A 19,718-nucleotide genomic window follows, 5' to 3' on the forward strand; every position below is an offset into this window, starting at 1 on the left:
ACCTTCACGTGGGCCACGTAGTGATGACAGGCCTCCTCCATGTGGACCAGCTGCAGCTTCTCTGTGATCTGACCCAAGGACTCTCCCAGCAACACAAAGTAGACTCTGGGCAACTGGCCCTTTGCCTTTTTGGCCACATCAGCCGTCAGAACGTAATTGAGGCCTGCCAATAAATAAGGTCAAGACATCAGTGAGGACTCACGTGTGGGGTCACGGCCACCTGCACTACCCCCTCCCAAGCTCACAAGCACACTTTGTATGCTACCTGCCTCCCCACTGCAACCAAGGGCTATAGCCCAAGTCAACACTTTCTTGGAAAGAAGCAGAGCCAGCGTCCTCTCAGAATCAAGAGACAATGAGGCCACCCCTGTCTTCCCGGTGATTCTCTGTATATCACACGTCATGGCCCTCCCTGTCTCAAACCCCATGAGTTACCACCTGTGTCACCAATATACACAGCAATAATTAGAGATACCCAGCATGGTCGGCATCCTGAAAAGAAGACACTGTGGTGAGCCGACAGGATTTGACTAAAACCCACAGAAATTATTACGGCTACACATAACCCTGAATCCTATAGTGCAATGAGACAGACACCCAACATGAGGGAGCAATTACCCAATAATCCCCAGATATTCACGTGTTCACGTGCGCTCTGTGATGGCGACATCCCTTGGACCTTGTGTCATCACGTCCCCTGAGCACCAACTACATGCCAGGCACAGGGGACAGGGAAGTCCTGCTCTTCCTCTGTTTACCCTCTGAGGCCACCACAGAAACAGCCCCACAGAGCCCTGCCCTCTTGGCACTTACACTCACAGAAACTCAGACCAAGGCTAAAGCTAACTTAATTCCCAGGGAGCTGAATATACAGATGGTGTATAGTAGAGCGCCTGTCATTTGAACAGTATCACGGGCACGTGGGGCTTGTGCTCAGGCATACTGAGCCATACTTCTGAAGGGAAAAACTTCTCGCCTGTTCCTGAACACATGACATCAGTGGGCAAAACCTACTGGGACACAATCTGAAACTTTAAAAAAAAGGGCACGGTACAAGATGCACATTGGATAACGAAAAGGTCTTACTTTCTTAACTTCAGAGTCAGTCAGTCACCCTACAACAATGTGCGTCATTAGGCAAATCGGGCGTTGGTGTTAACACACCTATTTCTCTGTTTTTCTGTACCACAGCTGAGATCAGTCCTCTGGGACCCTTTCTTATTTTTTAACTGCTTTGTGGATTCAGGGGAATGTGGCAATTTAAAGTGAGAGAGAGGGAACACTCTGTCCCCAAAATGACCAGAGGAGGCTGCAGAGCCATGAAAAACAGACCCTGTCCCCACGAACAGGCCCCTTGGAAGCTGTGGCTCTTGCCCCCATAAAAGCAGCCCACACCTGCCTACATTTAAGTATGCGAAGCAGGGCAGTAAGGATGGGTCCGGCTTTAATAACATCAAAGGCATCAGCCACCGGGGAGGTCCGAGCCAGGAAGGAGGAAAGGGACCAGGACAGGCGTTCTGCAGCTGCCATGGGGTGTATTTTGGATGCATCTAATGGTTTTCCTGGGCCTCTGCCATCTCGGGGATCTTGCCATGCCGAGCTGGTGGATTCCTGGTCAGCAAGGGCCGCTCTGCCCCAATGTATTTACTTCAGCAAACAGCTGATTGCCAAGGCAAGGCTGGGTCACCGAGGGACCTGAGACCTGGATAACCCAAGGCAATATAATGAGGAAGAAAAGAATGCCTTTGGGAAAGTAACAACAAAGAGAAAACACGGGAGCCCAAACAAGTGTTACACACCGGCTCCTTTGGTGACACCAGGTAACGGGGCAGATGCATAGAATGTCAAAGCTTCAGGGTAACTGAGGGACCCCTGGGCTCCAAACCTTCATTTTTTCAGATGAGGAACCAAGGTCCCAAAAAGGAATCAGGCTTGTTCCAGTTCAGAGGGCCCTCCACCACAGAGCTGAGTCCAGAACTCTCCTAACTTCCAGTGCAGGGCTGTTCCTACCATGCTGATTCTTGGGGCAAGTTTTACATTTTTTAAATGCCCAGACAGCAGAGCCCAACACATGCAGTGATTCGGAACTGAACTCTGGCCCATTTACTTTCTTCTCATCACAATTTCCCCAAGCAAGAGTCAAACAGTAAGAAAGGATAAGTATAAATGGACTGTGTTTCCAAGTTCTGTTTAGTAAGTCCAGAGCTCAGGATGGGCATTTCTGGAAGACAAGCCAGCCTACGGCTGGGCAAAACCAACATGGCGGCAGTGGCTGTTGAGTGGCCCCCTCCCTGGCCTTCCTCCCAGAGGCAAGAGCTGCCCTCCCTTGGGAAGGGTGGGCATGGGGAGAATGGAGGGTGTGAACCCTCTTGCCAGTGAGCTCAGAGAAAGCTAGCTGAGCTCAGAGAAAGCCAAGGTAGAAATGATCACAGGAAGACAGAGCACATAGGATCGGTGCCCCACGCACATCCTCTTGGCTTGTATTATTTCTCTGCTGCCCAGTCCAACTGGCCACTGCCAGCACCTGAACCCCCTTTCCTGAGAGCGCTCTCTGGTGGCTCTACTCACATGCATGGTGGATCAGAAGTGCCAGAGAACCTGAGTCCCTGAGACCTCACTACCGCTGGAGCCCAGCTCCCTCATCCCGTGGGTGGAGTAACTCAGAAGGGTGCTCCACGCAGACTCTCAGTGTTCCCCAGCAGGATTCAGCAACAACACACCTTCTGTTGGACTGCTGTGATGGTTTATGTGTCAACTTGACTAGCCTATCACCAAATCTGGATATCAATGCAAAGGTATTTTTATTTTTATTTTTCTGAAGAGTTATTCACTTATTCAAGAGAGAGAACAGCAGGAAGGTGCAGGGAGGGGCAGAAGGAGAGGGAATATAGTATAGAGACTCTATACTGAGCACAGGGCCCGATGTGGCGCTCGATCTCACCACCCTGAGATCATGACCTGAGCCAAAGTCAAGAGTGGAAGGCTTAACCGACTGCACCACCCAGGTGCCCCTGCAAAGGTATTTTTAAATGAGATTTTGTTTAAATCAGTAGACTTCAAATAAAGCAGATCACCCTCCATAATGTGGGTAAGTCTCATCTAATCACTTAAAGGCCTTATGAGAAAAAGACTAAAGTCACCCCAAAAGAAATATTTCTGCCTTCAGATGCTTCCAAACTACAATGTCAATATATACACATCCGATTGGTTCTATTTCTCTGCAGAACCCTTACGGACACAGCTTCCTTCCCTTCCTGTCTCACTTTCCTACTGGTGCTTCCTGGGGTTGACCACAGCCTGAATCAACCATGTACACCAAATCCTTGACTCAGGCTCTGCTTCTGGGAGAATCTGAAGTAAGATGGGGCAGGTCAGGAAAAGGGAATGGATTCAGCCTTCAGTGTGTGCCAAGCACTGTGTGGATATTTTCCAACACAACTTTAGTCCTGTGACATTCCCTCTCACTGTAGAATCTCTGACCCGATACATCTTTCAGACAGCTGAAGAGAAGACAGAAACAACTCAGTTACTACAAACTGAGCTGAGGACCACAACCACTGCTCTGCTCCAGGCAGAGTGTGAGCATGCCAATAAGTCCGCCTATCAGATTTTCCTAAAATGTTAAAATATACAATCACAGACAGACCAAATTATCCAATTCACCAAGTATAATCATTTTGGAAGCTTTTCATCTTCATAACTGCCTGGCTAATGCTTCTCCCTGATTTAAAATTTACTTCGACATTTTAAATCACTAAAAGTAAGTCAGTTCCATATCACACTCTCTCTTTGAGAAGAAAGCCACCAGGAGACTCATCATGGGAAGCCCAGCCTGAGTGAGGGGGCGTCTCACAGCCTTCAGAGTGGCAAGAGGTGCAGACCGTTCTGGAGCCCTGAGTTCAACTGGCAGGTTTAAACAGTAACTACCCAAGAGCGTCTGAAAGGGAGCCCCAGTGCGAAGAGATGCCAGAGAAGCAGCCAATCAGCTGGCAGGCTCCAGCAGCCTGGCCTGGTGGGAGGGTGGCTGCCCCTAATTCAAGCCAGGCCAGCCAGTCCCCGTCCCGGGAAGGGTGCTGGTTCTGATTAGCGCGTGCTCCCACCACACGGTCCACATCCTCAGGTTTTCCTTCTGGCAGCTTGTGTCCATGCCATGTCGAATGATGTCATGTTGATGGAAAAGCTGACCAGCCCCAAGTCATGTTGCAGCCTCCTCCTCTCCCTGCCCCCAGCTGGTTCCCAAGGGCCCCCCATACTGGCCTGGGCCAGGAGGGAGCCAGCTGTCTTGCATCAACTCAGCTCTGGTCGGTCCTAGCAAGTTTTTTATCCATTCCCATTCTCCATCGCAACATGACTTCAGCTGTGAAATTCTAACTAATAAATCCTCCTTCCAGACTTAATGAGCTTCCCTTGGAATCTCCCAAGAGAAAGGAGAGGAAGGATATTTCCCCCTTTACTAGCTCTCCTAAGCTTGCTCCCCACCCCATAAAGGAGCGAGGTGGTAATTATTAGATGAGGTTACCCCATGCCTCATGTGACATGGATTTGCCTCATTATCCTATCTCCATGCTTCCCAAAACACCAGAAGGAGCTTGGAGAATGTTATGTGTGCTCTCTGGAGTAGAAACACACCCTCCTGCCCCCCGCCACCTAAAGCCAGAGGAAGGGTCTGGAGACAAGTCGCCTGGTTTCGACCCTACTTCTGCTGCTGGCTTGGATGACCAGGTGCCATGCTTAGGACCTGGGCTCCACTGCTTGTCCGGAGGCAGGGAGGCACCTCTACTTGCTCATGCTCAGGGTGCCAGATCAGAGCACAAAACACAACAATTTAGGGCTCATCCCTCCCTGGTTTTCATTTAGCCTCTAAGTGAGAGTCCGGAATTGCCAGCTCCATCCCTAGCCCCCAGAGCCTGCCCAGCACATTTCAGCTTTAGCCTGGCCAGGAAGCAGGTAGAGGCTCAGCCCCGGGGCGAAGGGGCAGAACTCTTTGGCACAGCACTCCCCACCCTTACGGCAGCCAGGATGCTCCAAGGAGTGACACGCTGCCTCCCAGGCCAAGAATGAAGGGATTAATAACACTTGGGATGGGCAGAACTCTTGTTTTAAACTGCTTGGTGAGATGGGTTATAAATTTGTTCTTCGAACCGCTACAGCTGGACACGTGCCTGCACCCCAGTAGGGAAAGGAGGGCCTACCAAACAAAAAAGCCTGGACACATCCAGAAGTGGGGGTTGGGTGAGGGAGCGTCAGCTGTTTGCACTGGCCTCCCTCCCTGCAGAATGCAAGCTCCTGGAGGGTCAGGGCTCTGTCTCACTGGCTTCTGCTCTGCGCCCAGGGAGGGGAGCGTGTACTCTGGCACTCTAAAGAACTTAACTATTTGTGGGGTGCCTGGGCGGCTCAGTTGTTAAGTGTCTGCCTTCAGCTCATGTCATGATCCCAGGGTCCTCGGATCAAGCCCCACATCGGGCTCCCTGCTCTGTGGGAAGCCTGCTTCTCCCTCTCCCACTCCCCCTGCTTGTGTTCCCTCTCTCGCTGTCTCTCTGTCAAATAAATAAATAAAATGTTAAAAAAAAAAGAACTTAACTATTTGTAGTTAATGACCCAACAGGTGCTTCTGTGACTGGCTGCTGGCTGGGCTAGTTCCCGAAGTTGTTGTCTCTCAGCTCCCGACCCACCCTGCTCTGTGAGGCTGGGTCTGGGCATCTCTGCATGCCTCTGCTAGCGGGTCTGTGGGAGGCTCAACCCAGATGGTCAGCTTGAGGGAGGCTGGTGGAGGGAGAAGGGCTGCATCCTCCTGCCTGCTCCCTATTCCTATCAGCTTCAGCTGGCGACAGTCTTTCCTGGCAGCTAGTTTCAACTGTAGTTAATACCAGTGTCAGCTTTTCCCCCACTGCACTAGCTGCTACCCCCTCCCCCAAGGTTGAGGTCTCAGGCTAGCAGAGTGCCTACTCCAAGCTTCTAGGTTCTGATCACCGCAGGTGTGACCTCTTCTGTTTGTCTGCTTGACCAGGGGTCCTCAAGTCCCAGCCCCCTCAGAGGTGTGCTGAAGGGCAGGTGACTGGGCCCCAGTGCCCCAGTGAGAATGTTCATTTCTAACATTCCCACGTGCCGCTGCTGCAGCTGGACAGGGCACCACGCTTTGAGACCTCTCTCCCCCACCGACGCCAACCCAGAAGTGGGGGCTGTTTCTGGCAGTGACTACCAGTTAAATCCAAGACCTGCTTTCCCAATTCCTGATATTAAATTCTGTCAAAACAACTGGTTTCTGTTTTCCTAACTGGATGCTGCCATTCCAGGGGCCAAGGCAGAGTCACCCCCTACAGAGTCTCTGGAGTTTCCATGGTCCTGCCAGAGGCCATCAGCCAGCCCCGAACACCCTGGAGACCACGTGGGAGCTGTGGTTTCCCACTGCTAAAGCAGAAGATGAAGAGGAGAATGGAGGTCCTTCCCCAGCAGGTCCTACCAAAGAGGAGGAACCAAAGAGGTCAGCTTATAAGTGACATGTAGCATCTATGGCTCCCCAAGCCGTCCCTGGGGGGTCCCACGGTTCAAGATGCCATCAGATAGAAAAGGCTTCCGACAACTCTTCGGAAGAACCCAGTACACACTGCGCCAGCCACACTGCACCAATGCAGCCACTCTATGGATGCAATCCAGTCGTGGACATGCAGATGCTGAGAGGGGGCCTAGAAGGTCGGCCCAAGGCGGGCATTCATTTGTTAGACATTCCATGGCCAAACCCACCAGGACCCAGGCTCCCTGCAGCTGCCAGCAAGGGGACAAAGGAAAGCTCATCACGCCCTGGCCTTGAGTTCCCAACACAGAGGCCTGCACAGTGACGCTGAGCTTGGACGACAGTGGAGGATGGCGGTGCCCCCACCTTCCACCACCTGGAGACCAGGCACCTGATCCTCCTGACGACACAGAGCCCAGGCCCTGCCTTCTGTGCTGGACCCCAGGGATCCCCCACCACTGTTGGACCCCCGCAAGCTACCTGTCACTTCCTTGATTTCTCTCACATTTCCTTAAGGGCTGCCCGCTTTCCCTCCTCAAGTCTCTCCACATTCCACAGCTAGTTCATGTTTTACCAGATTTCTACAAAGATGGAGATCCAGCACCTTGCCCTGAATGCCTGGGGACAACAAAGAAAAACGGATGGAGAATATTCTGCATCGCCCCATTGATACCAAAATTCCTGTTACCATGTGTAAAGTAAATGTGGAAAAATACTGCTTAGATTGTAAAGGGATGTCTGATTTCAGTGGGAGAGCGTGCTGCTACTCAGAGTCCAAGACTTGCACATGGGTGTCAGCCCACTCCCTCCACGCTGCGCACTACGGGCAGGACCATGCGCTATCCACCAGCCTGTTTCTCCTGATCTTCTCCGACTCTTCAGGGGTCATGGTTGAGCCAGAACTCCATTATCATTCTGCCTAGAGGTCAATGAAAGGGGCCCCAGTCACTGGGGCCCAGAAGGCCCACTGGTGGGCAGTAGCATGAGAAGACACCCACATCTCCTCCTGGCTCAGCCCACAAACCTTCTAATCAGAGTCCACTCTACCCCCATCTTATGGTCTGACATCCTTCCTGCTCAAAAACTGGCATCTTGGGTTTCTTCTCATCTGTTCCTGCTGTGCCAAAATACCTTCATTACCACCACAGTGATGTCATTAAAGAGCCTGGAATGGTGTATACTGCTTCAGGATCAAAATAATAGAAACTCTGTAACCCCCACTGGAGGCTCCATGAGGATATGCTTGGCACATGCAGGCACACAATAAACATTTGTCAAATGAACACACACATGAACTATTAATCACTTGCTTATTTTAGAGTTCTAGGATAGTTCTGCTTATTTTTATACACACCAACATAAATCTTCAATTCAGTTCTTTCATAATGTTTCTTAATGGAGTCCAGCTACATCATGAGCTGGAATTTGATAGAAGACACACCTTCTAATTGGGCAGAGGACACAGCAGCCCTAGGACCAATAGAAAAAAATGTTTCCCTAGAGACTGATTAGGGAGGAGATGAGAAAGAGTTTTTGGAAAGCAAAACTAAGTATGCTCAAACCAGGATTCAACTCCTGGCTTCACCAACAGCTATGTGACCCTGAGCAAGTACGTTTCTCACTGAGTCTGGTCTTTTTCTGACTGGGTTCCACATAAAACGTTTGTTAATTCTTTGTCACCAAGTTCTGAGTGCATGGAATGTTTACATTCAGTTTTGAAATTTCTAAGTTTTTTTTTTTTTTTAAAGAAATCTCTATGAACAAGTTCAAGGTTTGATTGTTGAACTTATTCAAACCATCTGAAGATCAAGATAAAGTATCAAGGAGGCTATTAGCCTAGAAGGATTAGCACACTATTAAATAACATACAGCTTTCAAGGTGCGGCTGAGAAACAGACCAGGATACGTGTGCATGTTCGCGCCCATGAGCGCACACGAGTGTGCACAAACACACACACACACGCTCCAGATCAGTGCTTCCTGAACATAAATGCACACACAGATCCTGCTTCTCAGACCTAGAGCGAGGCCAGAGATTCTGCATTTCTAACAAGCACCCAGAGGACGCTGGTACTGCTGGGTCTAGCGACCACACTGTGATTAGGGAAGTGAGACACTTGACTCTACAAATGTCTAAGAAATGCAGAAAGTCCAGGTTCTTATTGTTTTTTGTGTGTTTTTAAAAATTTTCCTAGAATTTTCTATTTTCCTAGAATTTCTATTATTAAATCAGCCTTCCAAGTAAGAGCAAAGCATTTATTAATCTGCATGAGTGTTCTAGATTCATTTCCTTCAGATGACCACGTGCTCTTAAGTTCTACTCCGCCCTGATCCTATCTGTTCCAGGGACTGGACCTCTGGAGTTGGGCTAGCAAGCTGGCCTTCTCCACCAGAGAAATAGCAGGGCCTGCTGTCTCTTTTCTGTCATCCGAAGCTGACAATGCAGCTCCTCCTCTTTTGCAAGTCTAGGGCTTCATAAAATTCAACATCCTGATCCTACCATCCATCCCTGGTCTCAGATTCCACAGTCAAGGGCTTACGGCCCTGACATCTGGCTGGTGCCCCAGGCTAAGGGAGAGCCTCCAAAGACCCACCACTTCTTTTTTTCTAACCAAATGGAATGTTCTGTAAGGGCGAGGCTCCAGTCACTACCTTTCCACAAGTCCCACTGGCCTGTGACACCTGTGGCCCCGTGAGGTTTCAGTCTAGTCACACATTGGGGAAAGGATGCTTGGGGTCAAATGTTATTTGTTCCAGAGCTGGAGGCTATGTTAAATTGGGAAACTATGGGAAGCAGAAAAGAGCAGGAACTGTAAGAGAAAGAGGGTCTGGACTGTGTATCTGCTGCCTGCAAAACTGGCCAGGATGCACAGGGAAATCAAAGGCTCCAGAAGAATCTCTCAGCAACCCCAGTCACACAAGCCCTCTCCAGCTAAGATGGCCATCCCAAGCCCTGACTCAGGGGCTCATTACCAATCTCTCCTGGAACGTGCTTGCCGTGGAAGCTGAAGCAGGCGGTGACGTTCAGGCAGTTCACAGGCTGCAGCCCATCGTGACACTGAGGCGCCGTGATGTTGATGGAGGCTGGGAGGAAGATGGAGACGTCCACCGTAATGACGGGTCTCGCCCTGTGCATCGAGAGAGGGAGGTGACTTAGCCATGCTCTCAGAACAGAACAAGAAGTAATCCAGAGAGAGAAATCCTCGGCGTTCAGCCCAGCACTTAACGAAACCATGAAGTAACCTGTGAGAGAAGGGCCAATGGGCCCTGTAAATACTTTCTCCCGGTTTTTGAAGTGGCTTATTTCCTAATAAATTAATGGTTAACTTCCCAATAGTAAAGGCAAGTAAGTTGTTAATAAAACACATCTGGATGAAGCCATAAATGAACCACCAGATGTTGGGTGATTATTTAAAATTTCACCAATTAAGTTCCGATTTCCATTTTATTAGGAAGATAGTAATATATTTAAGGGGAGTTCCTACAGCGGATGCCAGGACTCGAGAAACAGCTGTACCGTCGGGAATGGCCATGCCCTTACTGTCTCTGGAAGCATGAGCTGCAGAGTTCCAGTTCCATCCAGTGCATCAAACCTCGCCCTTCCTTGACTCCCTCAATTCATTAAGCATTTCTCTAAAAGAACTTGATCCAGAGAGTCCCAGCTGGTAACAGCGAAGCATTTCAGAGCTTAAGAAATCAACCCACCTGATCCCAAGAGCAAGTAAAACCCTGTAAACACTGGCATCCTTAACACCAACTCGGACGGCCAGCATCCCCACCCACCCCATACTGGATCGATACACGCATCCCTCCTGCACCTTCTGGGGAACTCCAGGGTTGGCCGACCAAGCTGATTCAGGCCATCCTGCTGTCATTGCAGACACCTGCTCAGGGACAGTTCCCCTAAGCTGCGGCTTAGCCTTCTCCCCTCCAGACCTCACAATGAGACCCTTTTACCTCCAGAGAGCCCCAGCCTTCCTGCCACTGGGGTGATATAACAAGATTAAGGGGCATTAGCGGCTTGAGAACAATGACCTTCCTTGTGTACAGTGACCCTGCCAAGAGCCCACAGCGACAAGACAGATGGGAAAAAGGAACACAACTCTCAAAGAAGGTATTAAGGAAAACCTCAGGGAAAGAGGGAAGGAAGGACACATGTGGCCCAAGAGGGTGAAGGGTTTTCACTGCTGCCACCACTGCCATGGACGTGGGTTCAAGGCTGAGAGAATTGGAACTAGGGCAAGGGAATGGTGGATCTCCCAGAGCAAAGCCAGCTGTAAGGCCAACAGACGTCAGACAATAGCAGTGCCTGAAAGAAATCCAAGGTCCCGGCCTTCCAATTTTCTTCTGGGTTCATCCTTGTAAGATGCTCTCAATAACACAGAAAACAAATGCTCTGCTCCTTGTCAAGAGGACTGAGCAGATACCAACAGACAATCTAGAAAGCCCCAGGTCCTTCCATGGCCAGCTCATGTCCCTCTCCCGGGAGGCCTTCGCCAGGACCCCTGCACCATCTTCAAACCTCCCCTCACTTACTCATTAAGATCACTGTCTGTTTCCAAGGCTGCTCCACCAGTCTACAGGCCCCTGAAGGTCTAGGACCCCCCAAATTCATCCTGATAGCCTCAGGACTGGTGTTCAAAAACCTGAGGTGTGAAACGGGTGCCAACCTCACAACAGGCCCAGGGACTGAAAACCACAGGAGCGCCCCAACTTTCACAAAACAGACAGAGGCACCAGGGAGTGCTGTTCTCGACCCTGTGAGATCTCCACCCTGCCCAGGGCACATGCTCCCTGGTCACCACACGGAAGGAAGGCCTGACCACCGCCTGCCATCCCAGGGGCCACCCAGTCCCCACTCCCGGCAGAGCCCTGCAGAGGAAGGCCGGGGGAGCAGGCCGGGAAAATGATGTCGATGGAGGCCGTCAGCACAGGATCCTCTGAGGTGAGGACAAAGACCTTCAGAAGCACACGTCTCACCAGCACCTGTCAGATAAGGCCCTCGATCCTGTTTCACTTCCAAGAATTGTTCTTGGACCAGGGAAAGCCCAGAAGTCTTTCCTGAACTCTCTCATCACTCCCTCTGAACTGAAGTGGCACAGCACTGGGCGCCCATCGCCCTCACACACGCCCTGCCCTCTGCAGCTAAGGGGAGAGCACAAAATCAGCAAGGGCAGAGTGGGACCAGCCTGCGGTCACGCCTGCAGAGGGGCCCTTCCCCGTGAGAGAAGCAGAGGGGCGCTGAAGGACAGCACCACAAAGGCCTTCAAGACTTAATTCTAACTTAAAATAGACTACCTCTTTCTGATGACTCCGATAGTTCAAATCCTGATACAGACCGTCCCTGGCTTACGACGATTCAATGTAACAACTTTCCAACCTTATGATGGGCTGACGTGCACTTGGGAGAAACTGAACTTTGAACCGTGAATCTGGATCCCCAAGGATCCCCTTGCCGGTGCTATGTGGGATGACTGTGTGGCGACGCTGGCCCTGGAGCCACAGCTCCTGGGCTCCGCCACCAATCACGAGGCTGAACAGCCCCTATGCTGACACCCTTTCTGTAGCCGTGTGGAGGCTCTGTTTGTGACTTTAGGCGCAGCTTTCAGTCATTTACGTGAGAGAGTCAACACCTGATTACCAAACCAACTTACTGTTGGAGGACTGTGCCCGACCGAAGGCGGGTGTAAGTGTTCTGAGGTGAGTATTCTGAGCGCAGCTGAGGCAGGCCAGGCTAAGCCATGGTGTTCGGGAGGTTAGGGGTAGTAAATATGTTTCCATGTAAGGATATTTTCAACTTACAATGGGTTTATCCTAACAGTAACTCCTTCCTAGGTCAAGGTAGATCTGTATTTCCCTTGCATTTACCTCCCCGGATGCCGTCTGATGGAGTATTGCTCCCATCACCCCAGCCTTCTGTGGGAGGCAGTGCTGCATGTGGGACAGCCACAGTCGGACAGATTGAGCGCTGACACCCCATGAAGATGGAGGCTACTAAACCAGCCGTGGAGCCATCCCCTCCAGGCAGCCAATTAACGTCTATGTCCTTAATACCACTCACAGTAAGGTGTGCCCTTTGCGGCAGCCTGAAGGATTCCAGGCCCGTACACATCTGGACTCTCCCTGAGGACATGTAAGAATGGGCATGGTGTGGAACCCCTGGGTGGCTCAGTGGGTTAAGCCTCTGCCTTCAGCTCAGATCATGATCTCAGGGTCCTGGGATAGAGTCCTGCATTGGGCTCTCTGCTCAGCGGGGAGCCTGCTTCCCCTGCCTCTCTTTCCGCCTGCCTCTCTGCCTACTAGTGATCTGTGTGTCAAATAAATACATAAAATATTTTTTAAAAAAAGAAAGAAAGAAAAAAGAATGGGCATGGTATGTTATATGAGCCTGTGCATGATTGATTTTTTCTGGTCTCGGCCAAACTCTGAGGGGACTCAAGTCCACCTAACTTGCTGGTCAGCTAAGCCATGCCTGGGATGCCCACCTCGCTTAGCCCACTGACGTCTCCAGACCTTCATGTCCACAGTCGTTCAGCCACATCTAGCACCTTATCAACAGATGCCTTCCTGGCCCCTCAGACACACTCAGCAGTCCTTCTGCCTGTTCCTCCCTGGCCCCCTCTCTAAGGGGTCCCAGTTTGCCTTCCCTGCTCCAGGAAGAGACCTGAGGGGGTCACCCTCGCCCATGTCCCACGCTGAACTTTGCCCTGGACCTGTTCCAGTGTTGGGGCCTGGCTCAAAGACAAGGTCCCTGTCCGCCACGGCCTATACACCGCATCTCACCTTCCTCTCCTCCCTCAACCCCCATTCAGTCTCGTCCCCCTCTCCCTCTGTCTCTTCAGGCCCCAAGGGGAGAGTGGGGTCAGGGCAAGTCTTGTATGGATGAGGGTGAAGCTAAAGGGGACCACCTCTGAGTAGTGCAGGAGAGGAAAGGGCCAAGGAGAGCAGAAGAGGTTTCAAAGACTCTTGGCCTAACCTCTGAGCCACATGGCAATCCCATTTGCTCCTTTGTAGCCAAGCTTCTGGAAAGGAGTCAAACTTCACCATCTGTTTTCTTGCTTTTCCTTCTCTCTCCCACCCAGCGATCTGACCTCTGCACCTCACTTCTCTTGACCTGCCAGAGCCAAGGACACCACTGTCACCTCCTAACATGACTACGTGGCCCTCTCTGCTGGGTTTGATGCGAACCAGGGCCCTTGACCACATGACCCTGCCTCATCATCCTCATGGCACTGACCACAATCAACAATGATCTCCTTTTTAAAATTAATAAAACTTCAAAATCACTTGCTTTCCTCATCCATAAAATGGGAATAATAGTAATAATATCTATGTCATGGAGTTGTTAAGAAAACTAAGAATTAAAATGTGATCTATCGGGACACCTGGGTGGCTCAGTCGGGTAACATACAACCTTTGATTTTGGCTCAGGTCACGATCTCAGGGTTGATTCTCTCTTAAGCATCTCTCTCTCCACCCTTTTTTTGACCCTGCCTCTCCTAAAAACATTATGTTCTACCAACAAGAGAACAGACGAACGAGCTATAGTGTATTCAGTCAGCGGACTACTGCTCAGTAAGGGAAGAAGAGCACCACAGAATGACTCAGAGGCATCTCAAACACGTTGCACCAAGTGAAAGAGGCCAGAGCCAAGAGAGTGTGGACTCCATAATCCCATCTATGTGAAATTCTAGAACAGGCAGGGCTGATCCACGGCAATGAAAATCAGACCAACGGTTGCCCATCGGAAGGGGGCGTAACTGGGAAGAGGCAGGAGGAAATTTCCTGGGGTGATAGAAATGTTCTTTATCTTAATGGGTGGCAGTTACACACACAGGCACCTGCTTACAACTGTACACGTGCGATCCTTCAATCAGCAGGCTCCGCTATATGCAATTTACACCTCCAAAGGGAAAGAAAAAAACAGAACAACCAGAGAACGCTGAGCATGTGGGAGTCCAAGCAGTGCCTGGCATGTGGCAGGCACTCAGCAAACACTGGCTGTGTGGGTTGCTTGCACAGTTGCTCCGTGAGATGCACCCAGGATCTGACACACAGTCAAATAAATAAATATAATCTTTAAAAAAAAAAAAAAAAGGAGAATCTACAGGATATACCTTAAGCCAGATACTCCCGGTTTTAGGAGTGCCTTTTCTCAACTGTGAGAGCTGGGGAACGTGTTTTATTCTAGAGGAATCGTGACAAGCCAAAGCAAGCTGCTCGGGACAGCGAAGAGGAGAGAAGGCGGTGGGTAAGCTCAGCTTCTGAAGTGTCACCTCAGTCAATGGAGGCTACGTAAGCTGTTTTACCTGAAAGGGGATGGCCAACCCACAGGACAGGGGTAAGGGCTGGGGGATAAAGAAAGTAGAGATCCAGTCATATGGCGACGTCACCACCTCAGGGACACACAAGCCACTATCAAATACTGAAGGGCTGCTACATGCAAAATATAGAATCAAGAAGCAGAATTTTAGGGAGGCATATTTTGCATAAGTTACCTAAGCATTGCTAACATTCATTGACCCCCTACCTGTTCTATGCATTTTGCATGTAGTACTAATTCACAGAGTTCTGTGGACCCAGTGAAGGAAGTACCACCATTCTCCTGTTTAAAGAGGGGGGGATTTCTGAAAGGCGGGTCACCTGGAGAAACCCGCCTCCCAACGGCAGAGTGGGGGTTCGAACCAAGGCCACCTGGCCCTGGACCACACCCTCCCAACCTAAGGTGATTCTGCCTCCTTAACAGGTTAACATCCCAAGTTAGCTAGGGTTAATTGGTTCTCTCCAAAGCTTCTAAGTTCTCACCCCTAGGGGCACCTTAAGGGCCAGGTGCCTTGCAGCCAGAGACTTGGAGGAAGGCACTGCTGAATGAGAAGAATCTGGGGGTGTGCAGCTCCATGGCTTCTGGGACCCCTTCCAGCTCTAAGATCCCACTGGCCTATTTTAGAAGGTTCTGCCATCAGGTTATTAACAAAACCTAAGAGCTGGCTCCCACTCCAAAGGGTAATTTGGCCTCCTCTGACTCATATGGAAGAAATACTTGGAGATGGTTCAAGGCAGGATGGCAGCCTCCAGCCTTTGTGGGAGAGAGTCATGGTGCATGGGCTCCCATCCCACACCTCTGCCTCCATAGGCAAGGAAGTCCTGCTCAAAGGGCAGGAGGCTCCCCGCCCCTGGGGATCTGGGGACTGACAAGGTGGGGATGAAGAGCTGGGACAAGGCAGTGCTTGGGAGCCCCTGAGTGTCCTGGTGCCCACAGGAAATGAGGACATCATGTACACACATTCATGAAGCAGCTGTTCAAGGCAAAAGGCAAAACCGCTGGGGCTGAAGCCACCCCAAGCCGTAGGGAGGCTACTGTCCCAGAGCTACAAGCCACTCGAGGCCCGCCAGCTGGAAACTCTGGGGACAAGGAGGACCAGACAGCCGCATTTTTACTTTCCGAGCACCTCCAGGAACAGCACAGAGGGAACTGCTGACTGACGGTGAAGAACTTCCCCAACCACCCACCTCACCAAAGCCCAGCCCTCATCGTGAAGAATGCAACCCAAGAAGCAAGAGGGAAGCATCTCACCTTAGGAGAACCACGCTGTCTGACATGAAGGCTCCAACAGTTACATCTGAAAATCAGAAGTTTGTAGCATTCAGAGACATGCTGAAGCCCCTCCCATCCTACCCACCCCTGGAAAGGTCCCCAGCCACGAGGCCCAGCACTGAGCTCTTGGGGGGGGGCGGGGGCAACAGCCTTCCTGTGGGCCACATGGTGATCTTGGAAGAGGGAGAGCCACATTGCCCCTTGGGGCAGCCAATCACCACATGGCTTGCTGAGACCTTGAAATGTGGCTGCTATGAGAACCATGAACTAGCCCAAAAACTTTTATATTTATTATTAAAATTAATTTCACCTATTTCTTTTTATCTTTTTTATGTGGTTCCTAGAATACATTAAATTATGTATGTGGGTCACATTATGTATCTTTTGGACACGAGTGAATTAGAGAGCCAGATACTTAGAACTAAATGAGCTGGAAAGAAGCTCAAGGTTCTGTAGAACATGTGAATCATCTCTGCTCCACCCCTCACTCCCGTAACCTCAGAATCTCTCAGTGTCCTTGTCTGTACTGTGGGCATAATTATCCTAAGGGTCTTCTTCAAAAGCTGATGGTATTTCATAATACTTAAATTAAAAGACATCTACTAAGTATTAGTTGTTAAATGTAATATTTTAAAAATATTTAAATACATAGGTTAAATCACATATTTAAATCAGAAAATTCAGGAAATACTGAGTATACTACAAACCAAGACCCAAGAGCTAGATGGTAATTTTTTTCTCCTTTTTTTAAGATCTTATTTATTTATTTCTGAGGAGAGAGAGAGCACAAGCAGGGGGAGCAGCAGGCAAAGGGAGAGGGAGAGGCAGACTCCCCTCTGAGCAGGGAGCCCAATGTGGGGCTCAATTCCAGGACCCTGGGATCATGACCTGAGCCTAAGGCAGATGCTTAATGACTGAGCCTCTCAGGTGCCCCAGTAATGTTTATTTTTAAGTAACCTGAATTTATAAAGTATATACTCATCTAGTAGCTCTCTGCCTTTCTTCCCTTCAAGTATAAACTCCTTAGTCTTGGGGTTCCCATTACCACCTTAAAGAAGCAAGCATCTGAATCCAAGACAGACTGAATTCCTATGTCTATATATGTCCTCATTAAGGAAAAAGAAACAGCAAATCCATGAATTGTAGGACTGCTAAAATTTCTGCATTTGGGTATGCTTGTTAATTTTGCTGTTTTCCAAGCCTTTTTGAGTTGACTAGATGTTTGAAAACAAAAGAACCTGAGGAATCTGTCATTTTTTTTTTATGAAAAATATAAGAAGTTCAGGGGTGCCTGGGTGGCTCAGTCATTAAGTGTCTGACTTCAGCTCAGGTCACCATCCCAGGGGCCTGAGCTCGAGTTCTGCACTAGGCTTCCCTCTCAGCAGGGAGCCTGCTTCTCCCTCTGCCCCTCCCCACATTCATGTGCTCATTCTCTCTCAAATAAATAAAAATTTTTAAAAATCTTAAAAGAAAAAAATGTAAGAAACTCCCATACATCATAAAGCGTGAACCCACCTGCTCATAGAGAACGTGTGTCTCTGCCCACTGCGATGTGACCTCTGGCCTGGCCCCTAAGTTCTCTGCGGCTCAGTACCCATGTCTTTCACATGGGGAACACTCCATCTCTACCCACCGGCCACACTATGGGAGCCACTGTGCACGTGGGAGCATTTTGCGTATACATCAGGTATTATTCCAGGACAGCCACAAATTACCCAAAACAAGAAGAATGGCCTTCTCCGACTTAAGCCCATGAGGCCCACAGAAACAAAAACTTCAGCAACAACCCTTTCCTATCCCCTCCTCCTGGCTCTGAAAGGTCACAAAAAATGATCAAAACTGTTGCCCATAAGAAGCTACCAAATGTGCTGCCCTCGTATGCCCAGCACTGGATCTCACAAGTCCTTCCCGGGCATTTTAAGTGGAAAAAGTACTTCCTCAAAGACAGCAAGATGACCTAGAGTTCCAGGAAAATGCTTCCTGAATTCCAGGAACATTTCAGAGTTTTTCAAATTCTCATCTCTCTTTCCTCACCTCACCCCACTCCATCCCCTTCAAACCCCAAAAGAACCACTACCCCCCTGCCCAGGGCATTTTCCCTAAACCAAACAACACTTGGGACTGAGGTGGGAAATGGTACATTTTTCTTCAATTAGCCTCAACCATCACGAGGCATTAATTCACCTTGAAGACAAGGCAGCCAGAACAGTGAGGGTCTGTTTTGTCCATCAGGGAGGGTTTTCTTCTTTGCTCCAAATATTTCAATTTTATTGCAGGGGTTAGGAGGTGGGGAAGGTGCTGCCCAGCTCCTTTTTTTCCCCTCTCAAGGGTAAGAGGTCTCTAACTATGCTTAAATATTAAGGAGAACATGAGGTTTCACTATCATTTTTAATGTGGACAGTGCTTTTTCTCAGAGCTGATGCCACAGAAATCCTGTTCTTTTTCTTTTCTTTTTTTGTTGTTTCTTTTGATATCAATCTGTCCTTTGGGTGCTGAAACTCTTCAGAATAGATCTTTCTAAAATCCCAAAGTAAACTTCAACACCTTAAAATCAAATACCAGGCAAAGTATCCCCTCCTATTATGGGAATTTTCCTCATCTCACAGAGCTGTCACCACAGCTTAACCCTACTGGAAATGACTCTACCTCATGCACTTATCTTCTTTTATCTCTTATGCCCTTAAAGAAAAACAGCTTACCAGGATAGCCATTTCCATCCATATCAATGCCTCCTGATATGGACTGTCCAAACATCCGCAGAACCGGACTTATCTTCCGGCCAGACAGCTTCTGAAACAGATAATAGGGAAATTGAGTCACCGGATAGGAGCACAGTGGTGAGTAAGAACGCAGGACTGTTCTACGCAGCTTCCGTCGGATGCTTGGTCCTGGAGCTGTTGAAAGAGAAAACTGTGGTCCTAATTTGATCCTGGGGTTTTTAGCACATGACCAAAGACCACGCACTCGGTTACGGTAACTTGTCTTCATGACATGTCATTGTTTAAAAATTTTTCAAGCTCACTGTTCACGAAAAACCCACCTAGACTTATGTGCTAATGTTTTGACATGCCACGTGAAGTTCAAAATGGATGTTTACTTCCATTTCCAACAGCGGTTCTGTTTTGTTTCCATGCAGGTGGAGCTGGCTAGAATTCTAAGAACATGTTTTCCTTAGATCTCTCTACCCAAATATGTACCAAACATGGGCCACCTCTCTCCTTGGAGGTGCCGTCAGTCTTTCCCCGGGACGGCGGTGGGGGGCGGGCAGGCAGTGAGCATGTTCAGCTGGCAGAGATGGGCGCATGGAAACCACCTCTTAACCGAGCTGATAAGAAGACCTACAGGCTCATGAGCTTTCCATACAGGTGAGACTGTCCTGTCTAGAAAACCTGGAGCTCCAGGGTCCTGAACCTTCTATAAACTGTGGGTAAAATAAATAAATAAAAAATCAGCCGAAGCCACCCTCTTTCCTACAAGGCAGCCCCCCAACCAGCCAATTGGAGTTCACAGCTCTACCACCATAGGGCATCTGTACTTTCATTCATCATGAAGTTCAGTCTGTATTAACATATGCTGTCTTGGTTCAGGGCTATTTACTGTACAAGTGGCTCC

At 49.5% G+C, this 19,718-nt stretch overlaps 1 protein-coding gene across 4 annotated transcripts in view; it reads right to left on the minus strand.

Moving 5' to 3' along the window:
- Positions 1–19,718, minus strand: part of ITGA9 (integrin subunit alpha 9) — a 326,717-nt gene that overhangs the window by 241,763 nt on the left and 65,236 nt on the right. For all 4 annotated transcript variants that reach the window (XM_059390569.1, XM_059390567.1, XM_059390568.1 and 1 more), the window contains 4 exons: positions 18,806–18,896; positions 16,086–16,131; positions 9,485–9,639; positions 3–163 (listed from right to left, as the gene is read on the minus strand). In XM_059390569.1, the coding sequence (XP_059246552.1) occupies positions 3–163; positions 9,485–9,639; positions 16,086–16,131; positions 18,806–18,896 (453 nt within the window). The remainder of the gene's footprint in view (positions 1–2; positions 164–9,484; positions 9,640–16,085; positions 16,132–18,805; positions 18,897–19,718) is intronic.

The sequence above is a fragment of the Mustela nigripes genome, chromosome 2 (genome assembly GCF_022355385.1).
Source record: "Mustela nigripes isolate SB6536 chromosome 2, MUSNIG.SB6536, whole genome shotgun sequence".
NCBI lineage: Eukaryota > Metazoa > Chordata > Mammalia > Carnivora > Mustelidae > Mustela > Mustela nigripes.